The 19,520-nt window shown below is 47.1% G+C and overlaps 1 protein-coding gene across 29 annotated transcripts in view; it reads right to left on the bottom strand.

The window, feature by feature from the left end:
* Positions 1-19,520, bottom strand: part of magi2a (membrane associated guanylate kinase, WW and PDZ domain containing 2a) — an 888,182-nt gene that overhangs the window by 60,539 nt on the left and 808,123 nt on the right. For all 29 annotated transcript variants that reach the window (XR_015081568.1, XM_086010373.1, XM_086010375.1 and 26 more), the window contains one exon: positions 13,998-14,243. Coding sequence is in view for 28 of the 29 variants with exons in the window: in XM_086010373.1 (XP_085866499.1) it covers positions 13,998-14,243 (246 nt within the window). In the remaining variant the exon portion in view is untranslated. The remainder of the gene's footprint in view (positions 1-13,997; positions 14,244-19,520) is intronic.

Here is a 19,520-nt window from a genome sequence, read left to right as displayed (position 1 = left end):
AGAGATAAGGAGGAAAATGACCTCATGAGGCTGGGAGGGAGCTGTTGTAGGTAGCCTCTCCTTTGTAATTGGACAACAGGATGGGGAACAAATGATTGACACCAGGTAATCACCAGCCTACCGAAATAACTATATATAGACGACCAAGGGGGGAAATCAGGCAGTTAGGGGCAAAGGCTTCCCCGAGGTGGCTACGGCCTAACACCTCGGTCAGGTTTAGCCTCTGAGGTGGTTGACAGTCTAACACCTCCAACAACCTTCCATCCGGTTGTTTCGTTCCGTTCCAGGGCCGTAGATCGCCCTCATCTGTCACGGGTTGTATGTCTACTGTATCTATTTAAATCGCATGTAGTAATATCTGATTATTCTTTAAACTGCAGCTCTTTAATAAAAAGCCTTACAACTCCTAAGGCCCTTTGGGTAATCTGTGTGTGACCTGTGATCCAAATCTTACACACGTCCCCTTCTTCCTGTGCAACATCATTACTCTGTGGGGAGCAAGCTCCTTTCCTAACACCTTCATCATCATTCCCATCAGCTTCCAGAAACATCAAGTCCCTTTTCACAGTATTATTATGTAGTACGTAGCAGCTACAATAATTCTGGAGTCTCTGGCTGTTTAGTATTGCTAGGCTCTACTAGGTTTATCGACATGTTAGAATGCTATAGTCTGCTTGAACACTTCTAATAGTCCCACAGGTCCCATTACATCTTCTTACTCTTTATGTTTTACTCTTCACTCAACCTCCTTTTCTGGCTCCCATGTTAGCTGACATTGTTAACGGTTCTCTCTCCTCAGGTACTGGCCCCCTCCCCTTCAAATCTGCCATCATCACCCCCTCCTCAAAAGAACAACCCTTGACCCCCCCCATCCTTGCAAACTATCACCCCATCTCCAACCTCCCTTTCCTCTCCAAAGTCCTTGAACGTGTTGTCGCCTTCCAAATCCGTGCCCATCTTTCCCGCAACTCCATGTTTGAATCCCTCCAATCAGGTTTCCTCCCTTGCCACAGTACCGAAATGGCTCTCATCAAAGTCACAAATGACATCCTTTGTGATTGTGACAAAAGTAAACTATCCCTCCTCGCCCTTCTTGACTTGTCTGCAGCCTTTGACATGGTTGACCACTCCATCCTTCTCCAACGCCTCTCCACTGTTGTCCAGCTGGGTGGGACTGCACTCGTCTGGTTCCATTCTTATCTATCTAATCTCAGCCAAAGAATCACCTGCAACGGCTTCTCTTCCCGCTCCCACATTGTTACCTCTGGTGTCCCCCAAGGATCTATCCTTGCCCCTTCCTATTTCTCATCTACATGTTGCCCCTTGGTAACATCATCCGAAAACACACCGTCAGTTTCCACATGTTCACTGACGACATCCAACTCTACCTCACTACCACTTCTCTCAACCCCTCCACAGTCTCTAACTTGTCACACTGCTTGTCCGACGTCCAGTTCTGGATGAGCAGAAATTTTCTCCAATTAAATATTGGGAAGACCGAAGCCATTGTTTTCGGTCCCTGCCACAAACTCCGTTCCCTCGCCACTGACTCCATTCCTCTCCCCAACATCTGTCTGAGGCTGAACCACACTGATGTCATATTTGACCCTGAAATGAGCTTCCGACCACATATCCGCAACATGACTAAGAACACCTATTTCCACCTCCGTAACATCACCCGTCTCTGCCCTTGCCTCAGCTCATCCGCTGCTGACCCTCATCCATGCCTTTGTTACCTCTAGACTTGACTATTCCAACGTACTCCTGGCTGGCCTCCCACATTCTACCCTACGTAAACTTGAGGTGATCCAAAACTCGGCTGTCCGTATCCTAACTTGCACCAAGTCCCGTTCACCCATCACCCCTGTGCTTGCTGACCTACATTGGCTCCCGATTACGCAACGCCTCGATTTCAAAATTCTCATTCTTGTTTTCAAACCTTTCCATGGCCTTGCACCTCCCTATCTCTGTAATCTCCTTCAGCCCCACAACTCCCCCAAGATATCTGCGCTCCTTTAATTCTGCCCTCTTGAACATCCCTGATTATAATCGCTCAACCATTGGTGGCTGTGCCTTCTGTTGCCTAGGCCCTAAGCTCTGGAATTCCCTGCCTAAACCTCTCCGCCTCGCTACCTCTTTCCTCCTTTAAGACGCTCCTTAAAACCTACCTCTTTGACCAAGCTTTTGGTCATCTGCCCTAAATTATCCTTATGTGGCTCGGTGTCAAATGTTTTGTCTTTTAATACCCCTGTGAAGCACCTTGGGACGTTTTACTACGTTAAAGGCACTATATAAATACAAGTTGCTATTGTTGTTGTTGTATGGCTGCGGAAGCCTTACTGGAGTCATAAGTCATGACTGCAGGGTCGCCTTGATCACCAATCAACCATACGGCTACATGGCGTTGAGTAAGCAGGGTTGGTATGGTAGATTGTCACGTGGTGAAAGTCCCCTCAGTAGCAGGCATTAATACGAACAAACAAAAATGTCGGGCAGAAAAAGACCAGCTGGTCCATCAAGCCTATCCCACAGTACAATGGCTCGACCATCATGGGTAAACACTCCTTCCCTCCCCCAACCCCCCTTCATACCCACCTTACAGCCATGTAATCTCCTGGGAGAGGCAAAAAGAACAGGAAAAAAAACCCAGGACCAATAAGGGAAAAAAATACTCTGTAAAATTCCTCTCTGACCCCCCTCAGGCGATCAAAACCATTCCAGATCACATGAACTAAGTGTTACCCATAATGCATGTTATAGGTGACTGCCATTTCATAGTAGCTGGCCATTAATGAATGAAAGCCTTACCTATTCATGAAACCAAGGGGGTTCTCATATGGGGTTTTGAGTGCCACATGCTTTCTGTCAATTGCTCCTTGCACCTGTGGGAATCCTGCCAGTCTCTCCCTTTGTTCAGCTTGTTTCATTACGAAAGGTATGAACTGCCTGCCTGAATGGAACACCAGTTACCTTCTTTATACAATGACTAGCTGGGGTGAGCCCGGCGTTGCCGAGGCTTTTTCGAGGGCATGTTGTTGTTGGAAGAGAGAGAGGGAGCGACTGGGGGGAAGAGAGAGAGAGAGAGGGAAGGAGAGAGAGAGAAGGAGAGAGAGAGAGAGAGAGGGAAGGAGAGAGAGAGAGAGAGAGACTGGGGGGGAGAGAGAGAGAGAGACTGGGGGGAGAGAGAGAGAGAGAGAGAGACTGGGGGGAGAGAGAGAGAGAGAGAGACGGGGGGGGAGAGAGAGAGAGAGACTGGGGGGGAGAGAGAGAGAGAGACTGGGGGGAGAGAGAGAGAGACTGGGGGGGAGAGAGAGAGAGACTGGGGGGGAAAGAGAGAGAGAGAGAGAGACTGGGGGGAGAGAGAGAGAGAGAGACGGGGGGGGAGAGAGCGAGAGAGAGAGAGAGAGAGAGAGACTGGGGGGGGGAGAGAGAGAGAGAGACTGGGGGGAGATAGAGAGAGAGACTGGGGGAGAGAGAGAGAGAGAAAGAGAGAGACTGGGGGAGAGAGAGAGAGAGACAGAGAGACTGGGGGGGGGGGGGAGAGAGGGAGACTGGGGGAGAGAGAGACAGAGAGAGAGATGTGCTGTGGCCTGACAAAGAGTGCTGCCTGGAAGAATCCAATTACAAAGAAATTCAAGGGAGTAGTTACTTTAAATGCTGCAAACAATGTTGTTCTCCTGGTGGAAGTGGGCTGGAGCTCTTCAGTCAGCAGTTGACATATCTCCCCAGTAGCCTTCTGTGCCAGTGACATGCAGAGAAATCTGAGCAACTGTGAACTCTATGTCTAGGAAAAAAACGGCTCTGTGATACCTCGCTCTGAGTGCCTCTAATGTAGCCTCTTATATATCCTCCTCCTCCTCCTCTTCAAAACAAAGGAATAGAGGTGTTCCTATTGGGAAATCCATGAGCATAGTTCAAAACTGTACTTTCTGCAGAGCTGACTAAATCAGTCAGGTAAAGTGTTGACATAACCTCTGGAGCATCAAACAGTTAACACCGATATGCAAACAAAGTAATTAGAAACCTTCAACTCCAGCAAACAAAACAGTCTCCTCAATGGGGTACCTGTCTCAGGGATACCGCTATGTTGCTCATATCTCCACTTAAAATTATGGCAGTTTTAATTTGGGTCAGTCTGAGGCAGAAGGTGGGAGAAATGGAGCAGGAATGCTGGCCACTCTCACGCATCTGCATTTAAATGCACTGGAGTGTGCTCCAGGCCGGTGTTAATAAGAACATAAGACGTAGGAGCAGGAGTAGGTCATTTGGTCCCTCGAGCCTGCTTCGCCATTCAATAAGATTATGGCTGAACTGATCTTGGCCTCAACTCCACTTCCCTGCCCGCTCCCCATAACCCTTGACTCCCTTATCGTTCAAAAATCTGTCTATCTCCACCTTAAATATATTCAATGACCCAGCCTCCACAGCTCTCTGGGGAAGAGAATTTCAAAGATTCACGAGCCTCTGAGAGAAGAAATTCCACCTAATTTCTGTTTTAAAAGGGTGCCCCCTTATTCTGAAATTATGCCCCCAGTTCTAGATTCCCCCACGAGGGGAAACATCCTCTCTGCATCTACCCTGTCAAGCCCCTTCAGAAACTTATCTGTTTCAATAAGATCCCCTCTCATTCTTCTAAACTCCAATGAGTATAGGCCCAACCTCCTCAACCTTTCTTCATAAGACAACCCCTTCATCTCCGGAATCAACCTCGTGAACCTTCTCTGAACTGCCTCCAATGCAAGTATATCCTTCCTTAAATAAGGAGACCAAAACTATGCGGAGTACTCCAGGTGTGGTCTCACCAACGCCCTGGACAGTTGTAACAAGACTTCCCTACTTTTATACTCCATTCCCTTTGCAATAAAGGCCAAAATTCCATTTGCCTTCCTAATTAATGGAGAATGGTGCTTTTTTCAGAGGAAAGATTGTATGCAGTTGTTTAGTGGCAGATGAAGCAGCAGCCCTCACTGCCCCATTTTGCTCTTTTTAGCGCCCCCAAATTGCCTGAAAACAGGTGGAGAGTCAAAGGAAAATACAGTGCATTCTCTCTCTCTCTCCAACCCTTTAAGTTAATGCTGACACTTTTCTTTCTCTGTCCCCTCAATTCTACTTCTCCCCCTCTGTCTACCTCAAGCTGGTATCACTCTTCTCCCACTCCTCAATTCAAGCTGGCTTGCTCGATTCCCTCCAACATCCCCACCCCAGTTCAAGCAGTTATTCATCTTCTCACCCAACTTCAAGCCGACACTTCTTCCATCCCAGTTTATGCTGCATTGCCCTTCCTGTCACCCCAAATTAATATTTGCACTCTGCTTCCTTTCCTCTTTCTTTTCCTTCTGCCAGTATTACTGGTGCTCTCCTCCCCCTAAGTGCTGCTCCCAATTTCTCTTCTCTCTCTACCCCCCAAAAAACTACTCCTGGCTTCTCCCCTCAAAGCACTACGTCCAGCTTCTATGTGTTTTCTCCTCCTCTCAAGTGCTGCTTCCAGTTTTCCCCCTTCCCTCACCTCCCTCCATAACACTGTTCTAGTCTTCTGCCCTCCACTTGTCCTGGCATTCCAACCAGTCCCCCTTCCCTCAAAGCACTGTGCCTGGTTTCTCCCCTTCTTCCCCTGCCCCCAAAGCACAGCTTCTGTCCTTTCCCCTCTCTCTCACCCCTCAAAGTGCTGCTCACAATTCTCTCCTTTTTTTATTCATTCCTGGGATGTGGGCGTCACTTGCAAGGCCAGCATTTATTGCCCATCCCTAATTGCCTTTGAGAAGGTGGTGGTGAGCCGCCTTTTTGAACCGCTGCAGTCCGTGTGGTGAAGGTACTCCCTAAAGGGGGGGGGGGGAGGGGGAGGGGAGGAGGGGGGAGAGGGGGGAAGGCGGGGGGGGGGAGGGGAGGAGGGGGTAGAGGGGAGGGGAGGGAGGGGGGAGGGGGAGGGGAATTCTATATCTGTAGTAAAATCATAAACATGAATATAGAGAACGTATGTACAATTTCATTACAAATAATGAACAGCAGGAATCTTTCCCCTGGGTGTGCATGCTGTGCAACAGCCTCACACCACACACCCTGATACTAACACGAATTAGACTATGTAAAAAGTAAATACAATTTAGCCTGCACAGCATGATTGCAAACCAGCTAATCATGTTTTAAGTGCCAGAAACATCATCTATAGTTAGATTGCATCAGTATGCAAAGGAACAATCTCTTACGAAAGCAGAATATTCCAATGCCCTGTAGCAGAGAACACTAATAATGACTGCGGGGGTCACTGAATAAGTGTGTCTTCTACTAACTGATAGTGGTTGTAGTGAAGCACCTGCACGGGGCAGCTTGTGCTCCTGACCGACGGAAGCAATGTGGAGGTCAGAGATTGGAGAAAATGGAGCAGAGGAAGAGAGATAAAAATAATGACATTTAAAAATGTAAAACTACAGAATTAAATGGCATTAATCCAAATACCTTCATCCATGACAAGAGAAAATCTCATTAACTACTATATATGAGCAGGAATAAATTATTCATACAACAAATCAGCATTAAGACCTCTTGGAAAAATAGCAGCAAGGTGTTCAAACATGTTTTGCTGTCACAAGGGTAGAGTCCTTGGTTTATACTTTAATAGATTTGGTTTGACTTCAAGCAAAGGTGAGGTTCAATCTGTAGTCATGTGTGAGATGTGCATGTAAGTTCTCCTTTCAGCTTGTTGCTTGGGGTGTCCAGGGAAGTACAATCGTCAGTCTTGAATTCATGAACCACGACAGAGTAATCTCTCATTTAAAATAACAACAGAAAATGCTGGAAAAACTCAGGAGGTCAGGCAACATCCGTGGAGAGAAATTTGAGTTGACGTTTCGGGTCGAACCCTTCTTCAAAACTGGAAAGAAAATAGATCGAAGGCAGCGCTGCGATCGGACAAAAGAAGTGAAAGAGACAAAAGAAGTAGAAGAGACAATAAAAGGTATTCGAAGCCAGACGAGATGGTAATAGGCTGAGATTAGGTGTGAAGTGTACTGGCAGGGCAAGAGATAGCTGCCAGGTGGGAGAGTGAAACAAAAGGAAAGGTGGGGGGGGGAAAGGAGTGGAAAAATTACAAGTAAAAAAGTAATAGGGGCCGAGGTTATGATCTGAAATTGTTGAACTCGATATTGGGTCCGGAAGACTGCAAAGTGCCTAGTCGGAAGATGAGGTGCTGTTCCTCGAGTTTACGTTGAGCTTCCGTGGAACAATACAAGAGGCCAAGGACGGTGAGGTCTGAGTGGGAATGGAGCGGTGAATTAAAATGACAGGCGACCGGAAGCTCGGGGGCACCCTTACGGACTGAACGGAAGTGTTCCGCAAAGCGGTCACCCAATCTGCGTTTGGTCTCCCCAATGTAGAGGAGACCGCATCGTGAGCAGCGAATACAGTATACTAGATTGCGAGAAGTACAAGTAAATCACTGTTTCACCTGGAAGGGGTGTTTGGGGCCCTGGACAGTGGGAAGGGGGGAGGTATAGGGGCAGGTGTTACATCTCCTCCGCTTGCACGGGAAGGTGCCAGGCGAAGGGGAAGGGCTGTTTGGGGTGATAGAGGAGTGGACTAGGGTGTCTCAGAGGGAGCGGTCCCTACGGAATGCTGAAAGGGGAGGGGAGGGGAAGATACGTTTGGTGGTGGGATCACTTTGGAGGTAGCGGAAATGCCGGAGGATGATCGGTTGAATGTGGAGGCTGGTGGGGTGAAAGGTGAGGACAAGGGGAACCCTATCGTGGTTCCGGGAAGGAGGGGCAGGGGTGAGGGCAGAAGTGCAGGAGATAGAACTGACACGGTCGAGGGCAGTGTCAACCACGGTAGAGGGGAATCCTCGGTTGTGGAAAAAGGAAGACATGTCTGAAGCACTGGTGTGGGAAGGTGGCATCGTCGGAGCAGATACGGCGGAGACAGAGAAACTGGGAGAATGGAATAGAGTCCTTACAGGAGGCGGGGTGGGAGGAAGTGTAGTCCAGGTAGCTGTGGGAGTCAGTGGGCTTGTAGTGAATATTGGTCGATAACCTATCCCCAGAGCTTACAGGTTGGGAGTGGGTTTGTAGGTTAACAGTATGTCTGTGTTGCTCTTTAGTTACTTGTCACTTATTTTCCAACACCTTCTCATTCTACTCAGAGATGTTTTCACACAACTTTCCCCAAATAGGACAAGATTCATAGAAACATAGAAGATAGGAGCAGGAGTAGGCCATTCGGCCCTTCGAGCCTGCTCTGCCATTCAATGAGATCATGGCTGATCATCCAAGTTCAGTACCCTGTCCTTGCCTTCTCCCCATATCCCTTGATGCCTTTAGCCTTAAGAAATATATCCAATTCTTTCTTAAATATATTTAATGAACTGGCCTCCACCGCCCTCTGTGGCAGAGAATTCCACAGGTTCACCACTCTCTGGGTGAAGAAATTCCTCCTCATTTCAGTCCTAAATGGCTTACCCCTTATCCTTAGACTATGACCCCTGGTTCTGGACTCCCCGGCCATCAGAAACATCCTTCCTGCATCTAGTCTGTCCAGGCCTGACAGAATTTTATAGGTTTCGATCAGATCCCCTCTCAATCTTCTAAACTCCAGTGAGTATAAGCCCAATCGACACAATCTCTCCTCATACGTCATTCCTGCCATCCTAGGTATCAGCCTGGTGAATCTTCGCTGCACTCCTTCCATGGCAAGAACGTCCTTCGTCAGGTAAGGCAACCAAAACTGCACACAATACTCAAGGTGCGGTCTCACCAAGGCCCTGTACAACTGTAGCAAGACATCCTTGTTCCTGTACTCGAACCCTCTTGCTACGAAGGCCAACATACCATTTGCCTTCTTAACCGCCTGCTGCACCTGCATGCTTACCTTCAGTGACTGGTGCACAAGAACACCCAGGTTGTAGTGTATGTACCCGTCTACCTTTAAGAGAACTATTGTATGTAACCGTCCACCTTTAAGAGAACTACTTAGGTGTTGCACTACTTTGTTGGCTTCTGTATACTGTAATACCGACGGTGACCACACCGGTATATAAGTGCTGTGGCAGGATTTATTGGGCAGATTCGCCCTGACCTTCGAATAGTAAAGTCCTGTTTTAAGTTACTCTGGTAGTCTGTGTATTAGTTAACTAAACAACCCACAGACTTTACAGTGGCGACGAGTCCGATCGTACCCTGCGGCAACAATACTTCCGAAGCAGTTAACGAGCGTCGAGAAGAGGCAACCGCCCTCGTCATTCTGCTGGGAGAAAACTCGAGTCTGCAGAGCTGGAAAGGAGGAAGAATTCAGAGACAAAGACTTCCATCAGCAACAGGCACTGACTGTCCCTTCTGCCACGGTGAGGAGTGAGCCGATCAGCACGAGAAGCAAGCCGGCCACGGTGACTGTGAGTAAGGGAAAAGTAAAAAGAATAACCGGAGGATAAGGGCGGTGCACTTGACCACGGTCGAGGGGGAAAGGAGCCGGACAGAAGTCGGGCCCAGAGGCGCTGAGACTGGGGCAGTATGGAGCAAGGAAGCCGCGGTACAGACAGGCTGGGGACGCAACGGCGTCGTGAGACAGCTAGACCGCGACCGGCGAAAAAGGCCGGGCAGCGACCGAAGCCACGAAGCGCTGCGACCGGGAGCGTAGGCGCGGGAAGATATAAAAACTCAGCCGCAGCCGGGGAGGGAAGCTCTGGACTGCGAGAGGGCTGGGAGGCGCGATTGGGAGCCGAGCGAGCGGGAGAGGCAGAGCCGACCAAGGGAGACTGAGCGAGAGCCAGTCCAGCGGCTGAAACTGTTCGCCGTCAACGGGGGGTACCCAGCGCCGGTAGAGCCGAGCGAGCGGGAGAGAGACAGAGCCCGAGCAAGGGGAACTGAGCGAGAGCCAGCCCAGCGGCTGAAACTGTTCGCCGTCAATGGGGTGTACCCAGCGCCGGTTGCCCTGCCGAGAAAAGGGAAAGCACTGAAGCCGACGCGCAGGCTGTGAACCTGAAAGCCAGCGGCCGTCGCCCGTGGGGAAAGTGTACCCCTCCCGCTAGGGAAGAAACGCGGGAAGCCGCCATTAGGCGGGGAAGAAGACAGAAGCGGGAAACCGCCATTGAAGTGGGCGGGGAGAGAAGATAAGCGCGGGAAACCGCCATTTTCGTGGGAACCGCCATCTTGGGAAAAAAAAATAAAAGAAAATTTAAAGAAATAATTCGTGGTGTTATCAGGAAGAGAGGAAGATGCCTAAGCGTGGTAACATCAACGATTTTAATTCCGAGGTAGAAGACTGGGCCACGTATGTGGAACGCATTGAGATCTATTGTGAGGCCAATAAAATAGAAGAAGATGACAAAGCTATAACCTTGCTAAACTCGATGGGCGCGAAGACATACGGGCTCTTGAAGCATCTACTAGCACCAGCTAAACCGGCGGATCAGACTTTCGATGATATTGTGACTGTTCTGAAGGATCACTTGAACCCCACACCGTTGATGTTGGCGGAACGATTCAAATTCTATGCGAGAACGCAAAGGAAAGACGAAAGCAACGCAGAATACTTGGTCGAACTGCGTAGACTAGCGAAACACTGCCAGTTTGGAGGGAATCTGACAGAGGCATTGTGAGACAAATTCGTGTGTGGAATGTCGAAAGAAGAAACACAAAAACGACTGCTCGAAGAGAACGATCTTACACTTGAGAAGGCTGTCCTTATTGCTGCATCGAACGAAGCCGCAGCGAAAGGAACTGCGGAAATGCAGCTAAAGGCAGCGGCACTCAGTGTGGATCAAATTACCTCGAGTACAACAAAATGCTATCGTTGTGGGAAGACAACACACGACATGACCAGAACCAATGCTGGTTTAAGAACCAGGAATGTAGGAAATGTGGCAAACTGGGTCACATAGCTAAGGTATGCCGGTCAGGGAAGAAGACCAACAACCAAAGGAAGCCATCACAGGAAAAGTACAACAAGATACACAAGGTGGCTGAGAAGAGTTCAGACGAACAGAATTCGGACTCAGACCCAAACGGCCAGGAGCTGGATAGTCTGAGAATTCACAATGTGAGTAATGAAGCTGACCGACAAGCTATCTGGATCACACTACAGATTGCAAAAGTCCAAGTGAAAATGGAAGTGGACACCGGATCGGCGTTGACGGTCATGAATAAGCATGATTATAAAAAGTTATTCAAGCATATTCCCCTACGGGATACGGAACTAGTATTGCAGACATACACGGGGCACAAAGTATACCCCATCGGAAAGATAGAAGTCAAGGTGAGATACAAGGACAAAGATCACCAAAGGATGGACCTGTATGTGTTGCCGGAGGGAGGTCCACCACTTCTGGGACGGGAGTGGATCAGGAAAATAAAGATAGACTGGCATTCACTAAACACCATGACGGTAGATTCCGGAAAGGAAGATGTCAAACCTGAACGGTTGTCCAGAATATTGGACGAAGCTAAAGAGGTATTCCAGCAAGGACTGGGAACACTGCGAGGAATTAAAGCAAAGGTTAAGATTGCAGAACATGCAAGCCCAAAATTTTTCAAAGCCAGATCGGTACCTTACGCGATACGACCTGCTGTGGAGGCAGAACTGGAAGAACTTGAACGATCAGGGGTACTGTCAAAAGTGGACTGGAGTGAGTGGGCCACGCCCATTGTTCCCGTCATGAAGTCTTCACCAAGTAACAAGCCAGGGGGACTGGGGAAGGTCCGCATCTGCGGAGACTTCAAGATCACAGTGAATCCGGTGCTTCACACGGTACAATACCCGCTTCCGTGGATTGAAGATATCTTTGCTTCGTTGGCTGGAGGGAAACACTTCACCAAGATAGACCTGGCACAGGCATACTTACAAATGGAAGTCGAGGAAGAGTCGCGTCAGTACCTCACCATCAACACACACAGAGGCTTGTATCGTTATAATAGACTGGTTTTTGGGGTAGCTTCGGCTCCAGCAATTTGGCAGAGGGCCATGGAGCAGGTATTACAAGGAATTCCAAGCACGCAGTGTTACTTAGATGATATCCTGATTACGGGAGAAGACGAGGAAGAACACCTCACAAATTTGAAACTGGTGCTCACTAGGTTGAAGGAATATGGCCTTCGAGTTAATCGCAAGAAATGTGAGTTCTTCCAAAAACGGATCTCGTACTGCGGTCATGTCATTGACCGAGAGGGGCTGCACAAGTCACCTGACAAGATAGAAGCTGTCGTGAAGGCCCCCGCTCCGGAAAACGTATCACAGTTAAGATCATTCTTGGGGTTGATTAATTATTATCACAAGTTTCTGCCGAATCTATCCACGGTGTTGCATCCGCTGAATGCTCTGTTGCGGAAAGAAGTACCATGGAAGTGGAGTGAGGAATGTAAAAAGGCCTTTCGCAGAAGCAAGGCGTTGATTACCTCTGAAGGCCATTTTTCTGCCCAATCACCCAACCTGTCCAAATCGTACTGGAGTTTCACGACATCCTCCTCACAGCTTACCCTCCCACCCAGCTTTGTGTCATCTGCAAATTTGGAGATATTACATCCAATTCCCTTGTCCAGATCATTAATATATATATTCAGATTCTTCAACAACACCAAAGAAAGTTACTCAACTAACTGATATCTTAGTACAAACTAATTAGCTTACTCACCACAGGGGATGGCAGTAGGTTAGTGGTGGTGGGCTACGGTGGCTGGGTTCTTTCCCAAGAGAGAAAAATCAGAGGATAAGTGTCCCTTAACTACTTTTGCCTCAGTGAGGTAGCACTGCCAGTCCTGGTTTAGTCACTGAAGTACAGAGTACTCTCTCTTAATCAGCATGGTTTACAGGTTGGGTTTGGGCTTTCAAGTTCACTGCAGTTCTGTGTTGCTCTCAAACTAGCTACTTATGCACTTGTTTTTGTATACCCCCTTCTACTCTCAAGTATATTTCACATATCTCTTCCCAGTTAGGAGCAAGAAAGATGAAGGATCCCCCATTGCACCAAATAAAGTTGCTGCTTAATAACATCCTAGGCCAAACTAATTAGCTTGCTCTTCATAAGAGGTGGCCTGGTGATGCAATGTGTTGGTGGTGGCAAGGCAGTGCTGGAATGCTGACTGACAGTGGTGGGATGGAGTAGCTGGACGGTTCCTTTTGAGGGAAAAATCAGAGGACGTTATCCCTTGGATACTCTTGCTCACATTGTAATGGCTGCTCCAGAGCAACATTGATGGAGTCCTGGGAGCAAGTTGTCCACTTGGCCATGTTGCATAGCCCAAAAAGAAACCAAGGAAGAAAAACAATGGGAGAAAAATAGAGGGGCTTTATTTTTAAAAATATTAAAAAGGAAACAAAGTTTGTCAAATGCTAGAAATTCATTACATCACAATGGGATTTCTATCAAAAGTAACAGTACTTTAATATCACATGTATACTGACTGAGAACACTGTATGCAATTTCTAATCATTCCTATTCAAAAACATTATAAAACAGAATCTAATGATAATAAGGAAACTGAAGGTGTGCTTCACTGTAGTGACAAAAGTCACTAGTGTAATAAAACTTCTGATTAATACATGCCTTCTTGTTTATTATTGACTAATTAAAATCAATAAAGCTGACTTTGTTGAGTATAAATGATTACTTTTATGATTATTACCGTTAATCTTACTAAGTTGGTTTGTTTTTGTGTTTAATCCAAACAATGCCTGATTTAACTATTGGTAGAAATGTATCCATACTTTTGCTGATTAAACTAGAACATAAAGATTATTCTATTGCTATACTTCTGGGACGACGAGATTCTAGTGGTGAAAAAAGCTCTATTTGGCCAACTTGTATGACAGTGACTATAACTCTCAGGTGTAGTCAGGGGCTTTTTTTTTCTCTTGCTCTCTGGCGTGAAGGGGCTTTTTCTCTTGCTCTCTGGTGTGAGTGCACGTGTGCAAGAGGAGGTTATGGCTATCTCAATGTAGGTGAAAGTCATTAATACAGCATTAAGAAGGAAAGAGGAAAACATCACACAGGAATTTTTCTTAAAACTGTTTTTACTTACCCATTGGTGCACCTGTTTCTGGCCTATTTAATGAACTAATGATCACAAAGCCAAAGCCCTCGCTTTCTTTGCGATGTATAACAACGTCATTTGCCTGCATACTATGACTGACCAAACTCTCTGCAGGCGAGGAACCGCTGGGAGGAGCCTGTGTGCTATTAGGGTAACCAGCAAAATCACTTCTAGGAGAACTATGTTGCGTAGATACTGATCCTGGACTTCGTCCATTTTCAGAACATGGCCCACCTGAAAAACAAAATACACACTGTACATTCAAATCTTCAATGACTGAAAAGAAAAGCAGAATTTAATAAAATGTAAACTATATACAGATGGAGCACTCGGGGTTAAGTCCACAATGATCCCCGTGGGGAAGCCACACTTGAAGGGATAAAACCCATAAGATGCTTAGCCCCTCCCTTGGACTCGACCAGGCACGGTGGGCTAAAAATTGAATAGCGCCAACTTCGTCGGGGCGCTAAAAGTAGCACCCCGGAAAAATTAGCGTCCCCGCGCTGGGAATTGAGTGGTTGCGCCCCAAGAGGGAAGCGGGGCGCTACTGGAAGTGCCCCGCATCCCTCTTGGGGCGCTGTGAGTCAATATTGCGCCGTTATGTGCCGCAGTGCCACATGCTGCGGCACGTCGCGCCGCGGTATTGCAGGCCTTCCTCCCCTTCTTAAAGGGGAGGGGCCTTGTGCAGCGCGACCTGGGGCCCAGCTCAAGAGAAGTGCCGGGCTCTTGGAGCGCAGCCAGCACTCCGCGGGGGGCGGGGCATTTCAGGAGGTCTGGGACGGGAGCGCAGGCAGGTAGCCAGCAACAAAAATGGCCGCCCCGCACTTCGCCTTTAAATTGCGCCTCCCCGGCCGCAGGTACACCCCCCTGACCCTGTCGGACATAGCGTCCGGTGGTAAGTCAGGGGGCGCTCCCGAAGATCGTGGCCGGGGCGTCAGCGGGGCGTTGCGCACACCAATGACGTCATCGCCAGCGGCGCAGGGCGCTACCGGTTAGCACCACCACTAACCTCCCGCTGAATTTTGCGGGAGACGTGGGCAGTGCCGCGCCCGGGCGCTAGTTGCGTTGCGTCCCGTTAGTGCCCTCTTAAGGCGCTAACGGGAGGCACAACCAACTGAATTTTTCCCCCAGTGTCTATATTGTGAAGCTGCATATAGTGACACCACTATTCCTGGCCAGAATGGAGATGATTGGGTAATTCCCTCGTCAATCACGCCTGGAGACTGTGACAGAGATTGATTTTACGCACATAGTTTGTATATAACTATCCTCCATTCATTACAATTTGCTGGAGAAATAATCCATTTGTAATATGTAACTATCCTCTACTCACTGCATTTTGCTGGAGAAATCACTATGCTTTTGTCGAGAGAAATTGCTAGTTTCGGTCATGCATGAGTTCTGTTTGCAGAAGTTCATAGAGACTCTTTTTGAATAGACTTTGTAAATAAATTTTGTTTACTGTAAAATACATGCTATCAAAGGAAGATAAATCCGAAGGAAATTTACCCAGTGTAGGAGCCTGTCTCTTCAGCTGGGGGATGGTGCATGGTGCATATAGATTGTGGAGAGCTCAAAAATAAGAGAATTTGAAAATAAATTGAGATTTGATTCTTTTCATTGCTAAATTTCTAACTCCATTTTATGGTTTACTGTGATTAAAATTAATGACTCGCCGAGTTGGAAGTCCAGTCTTCTAACACTAGAGATGTGGGTTTGCTCAATAGGTTTCACTTAAAACTGCTAGAGACTGACGGTACTAAATCCATGAACCAACACATCAATACTGATGATAGGTCAAATTGGTCTGAACCACTAGTGTAATCAGATTGGATTTCATTAGAAATCAAGTGCTTCATCTGTAGACTCTACACAAACTGCGGAATGTAGGCACCATTACAAGTGAACCATCTCATTACTTACAAAAACAAAATTCTGCGGATGCTGGAAATCTGAAATAAAAACACAAAATGCTGGAAACACTCAGCAGGTCAGGCAGAAACTGTGCTGACAAACAGAGTTAATGGCTGGAATTTTCAGAGGTAAGAACGGGTGCGTTGGAGGCAAGTGAAAGTTGTACAAATGTAAAACTCGACCCCAGCCCGCCCACTTTCACCTTTCACTCAGGAGGGACGGGGGTGCGGGCTGCCAATCCGCTGCCAAGAGAAAATGGGAGTAGTGATTAAGATCTGAAGTTGTCAAACTCACTGTTAAGATCAGAAGGCTGTAAAGTGCCTACTAGAAAGATGAGGTGCAGTTCCTCAAGCTTGCATTGAACTTCATTGGAACCATGTAGAAGACAGAGGACAGAGAGGTCAGAGTGGGAGTGGGATGGAGAATTGAAGTGGCAAGCTCAGGTTCACGCTTGCAGACTGAATCTCATTATTAGTCTCCTTAAGCTGTTCTTTTGCAAAAGTTATTTTGTATTTTCTCTCCTTTCCTTTGTTCAGACATCTTGCACCATTTTCTGACTGACAGGGCAGGCAAGCACTCTGCTCCTTAGACCAATAATAACACATTCTGATTATAATGAACTGTAATTTCAGGTTTTGGATGTTCTAACATGCAAGCCAATGCATTGGGTCTCAATTCTATTTCTATTTTAAAGCACCACTTTATGCCACTAAATTCATGTTGAAAAGACAATTTCATAGAAACATAGAAGATAGGAGCAGGAGTATGCCATTCGGCCCCTCGAGCTTGCTCCGCCATTCAATGAGATCATGGCTGATCGTCCAAATTCAGTACCCTGTCCCTGCCTTCTCTCCATATCCCTTGATCCCCCTAGCCTTAAGAAATATATCCAACTGCTTCTTGAATATATTTAATGAATTGGCCTCTACTGCCTTCTTTGGTAGAGAATTCCACAGGTTCACCACTCTCTGGGTGAAGAAATTCTTCCTCATCTCTGTCCTAAATGGCTTACCCCTTATCCTTAGACTGTGACCCCTGGTTCTGGACTCCCCGACCATCGGGAACATCCTTCCAGCGTCTAGTCTGTCTAGTCCTGTTAGAATTTTATAAGTTTCGATGAGATCCCCTCTCATTCTTCTAAACTCCAGCGAGTACAAGCCCAATCGACCCAATCTCTCCTCATACGTCATTCCTGCCATCCCAGGTATCAGCCTGGTGAATCTTCGCTGCACTCCTTCCACGGCAAGCATATCCTTCCTCAGATAAGGCGACCAAAACTGCACACAATACTCCAGATGTGGTCTCACCAAGGCCCTGTACAACTGCAGCAAGACATCCTTGGTCCTGTACTCAAACCCTCTGGCTACGAAGGCCAACATACCATTTGCCTTCTTAACCGCCTGCTGCACCTGCATGCTTACTTTCAGCGACTGGTGCACAAGGACGCCCAGGTCTCGTTGCACTTCCCCTTCTCCCAATCTATTGCCATTCAGATAATAATCTGCCTTCCTGTTTTTGACACCAAAGTGGATAACCTCGCATTTACCCACGTTATATTGCATCTGCCATGCTTCTGCCCAATCACCCAACCTGTCCAAATCATACTGGAGTTTCTCGGTATCCTCCTCACAGCACACACGCCCACCCAGCTTTGTGTCGTCTGCAAACTTGGAGATATTACATCTAGTTCCCTCATCCAGATCATTAATATATATTGTGAATAGCTGGGGTCCAAGGACCGAGCCCTGCGGTACCCCACTAGTCACTGCCTGCCAGTCGGAAAAAGACCCGTTTATTCCAACTCTCTGCTTTCTGTCTGCCAACCAGTTCTCTATCCAAGTCAATACCTTGCCCCCAATCCCATGTGCCTTAATTTTACACGCTAATCTCTTATGCGGGACCTTATCGAAAGCCTTTTGAAAATCCAAATACACCACATCCACTGGTTCTCCCTTATCTATTTTACCAGTTACATCCTCAAAAAATTCCAGTAGATTAGTCAAGCACGATTTACCTTTTGTAAATCCGTGTTGACTGTCCGATCCGGTCACTTTTTTCCCAAGTGTTCTGCTATTACATCCTTTATAATGGACTCTAGCATTTCCCTCACTACCGATGTCAGGCTTACCGGTCTGTAATTCCCCGTTTTCTCTCTACCACCCTTTTTGAACAGTGGGGTAACATTAGCCACCCACCAATCCATGGGTACTGTTCCAGAGTCTATCGAATTTTGGAAGATGACCCGCAATGCATCTACTATTTCTAGGGCCACTTCCTTAAGTACCCTAGGATGTAGATTATCAGGCCCTGGGGATTTATCAGCCCTCAATCCCATCAATTTCCCTAACGCCATTTCCCTACAAATACTGATTTCTATCAGTTCCTCCCTGTCATTAGACCCTATGTTTCCTGACATCTTTGGGAGGTTATTTGTGTCCTCCTTTGTGAAGACAGAACCAAAGTATGTATTTAATTGGCCTGCCATTTCTTTGTTCCCCATTATAAATTCCCCTGATTCTGACTGCAAGGGACCTACGCTTGACTTCACCAATCTTTTTCTCTTCACATATCTATTGTAGCTTTTACAGTCAGTTTTTATGTTCCTTTAAAGCTTACTCTCATACTCTATTTTCCCCCTTTTAATTTCTATCCACTTTGTGTGTATTGTTGTACCAGCACAACAAAATTCTACGGGGGGTGGGGGGGGGGGGTGATGGTGGGGATAAAATGGCCTCTCACGGCGCAGCATAAATGCTAAGGCCATTTTGTTCATTGTGTTAAAAAAACAGAAAATGCAGTGATGGTCTTTTTGAACACCTGGTTCTCCTGCTCCTTGCAAAAAACTAACATATGTTCCACTAATACTTCAATTCTATGATGCCTTGTGGCCCAGCAGCCACAAAATATGCACAGAAATCAGTGCTGGGACTGTTGCAGTTTATAATTTACGTATAGACTTGGAAGTGGTGACAGAAACAATACTCTGAGCTTGTAGATGATGCCAAACTGGGAGAGATTGCAAACAACAGGGAATAGGCTAAACAAATATACAGGATCTGGATGAATTGGGGAGGTTGCCTGATGAGCGGTATGTGTTTATAATGTGGACCAATACAAAGCCATGGGACAGGAAGAGGCCAATAAACAGTGGCAATATAAGCTAAATGGTATTATTCTAGAGAACACAGCACAGGAGGGGGATTTGTGGGTGCTGGTGGTTAGATCATTATTCAAATGGCCCCAACCCTGGGATATGGAATGGGGTCAGTGGCAGGTCGAAGTGGCACGGGGGAGTTTTATTCTGGGACACTTCTGCAGGTGCAACAACACTGTGGAATTTCTGCCCTCAGGCCTTTAAAATCCAAGTTTGGTGCCCTCTAATTAGTACTTCTTAATTTACCTATTCTTTTCTCAAACTTCTTTTCAACCTTGGCCCTGCACAATTGGCAAGGTCCTTCACTTAGGTCTCTATATAAAAAAAGATTTTTCTCATGTTGCCACACTGCTTTATATAGCAAGCTGCACCAGAATCCTGGCAAAAGAACCAGAGGGAAGAGGAGATTGTTTTTTTAATGCATCAAGTTATGACCTGGAATG

Source organism: Somniosus microcephalus, chromosome 17 (assembly GCF_052327205.1).
Source record: "Somniosus microcephalus isolate GS21.2 chromosome 17, FLI_Smic_1.0, whole genome shotgun sequence".
Lineage (NCBI taxonomy): Eukaryota > Metazoa > Chordata > Chondrichthyes > Squaliformes > Somniosidae > Somniosus > Somniosus microcephalus.
Note: the sequence above shows the minus strand (reverse complement) of the source record. Positions and strands in the feature narration are given on the sequence as shown.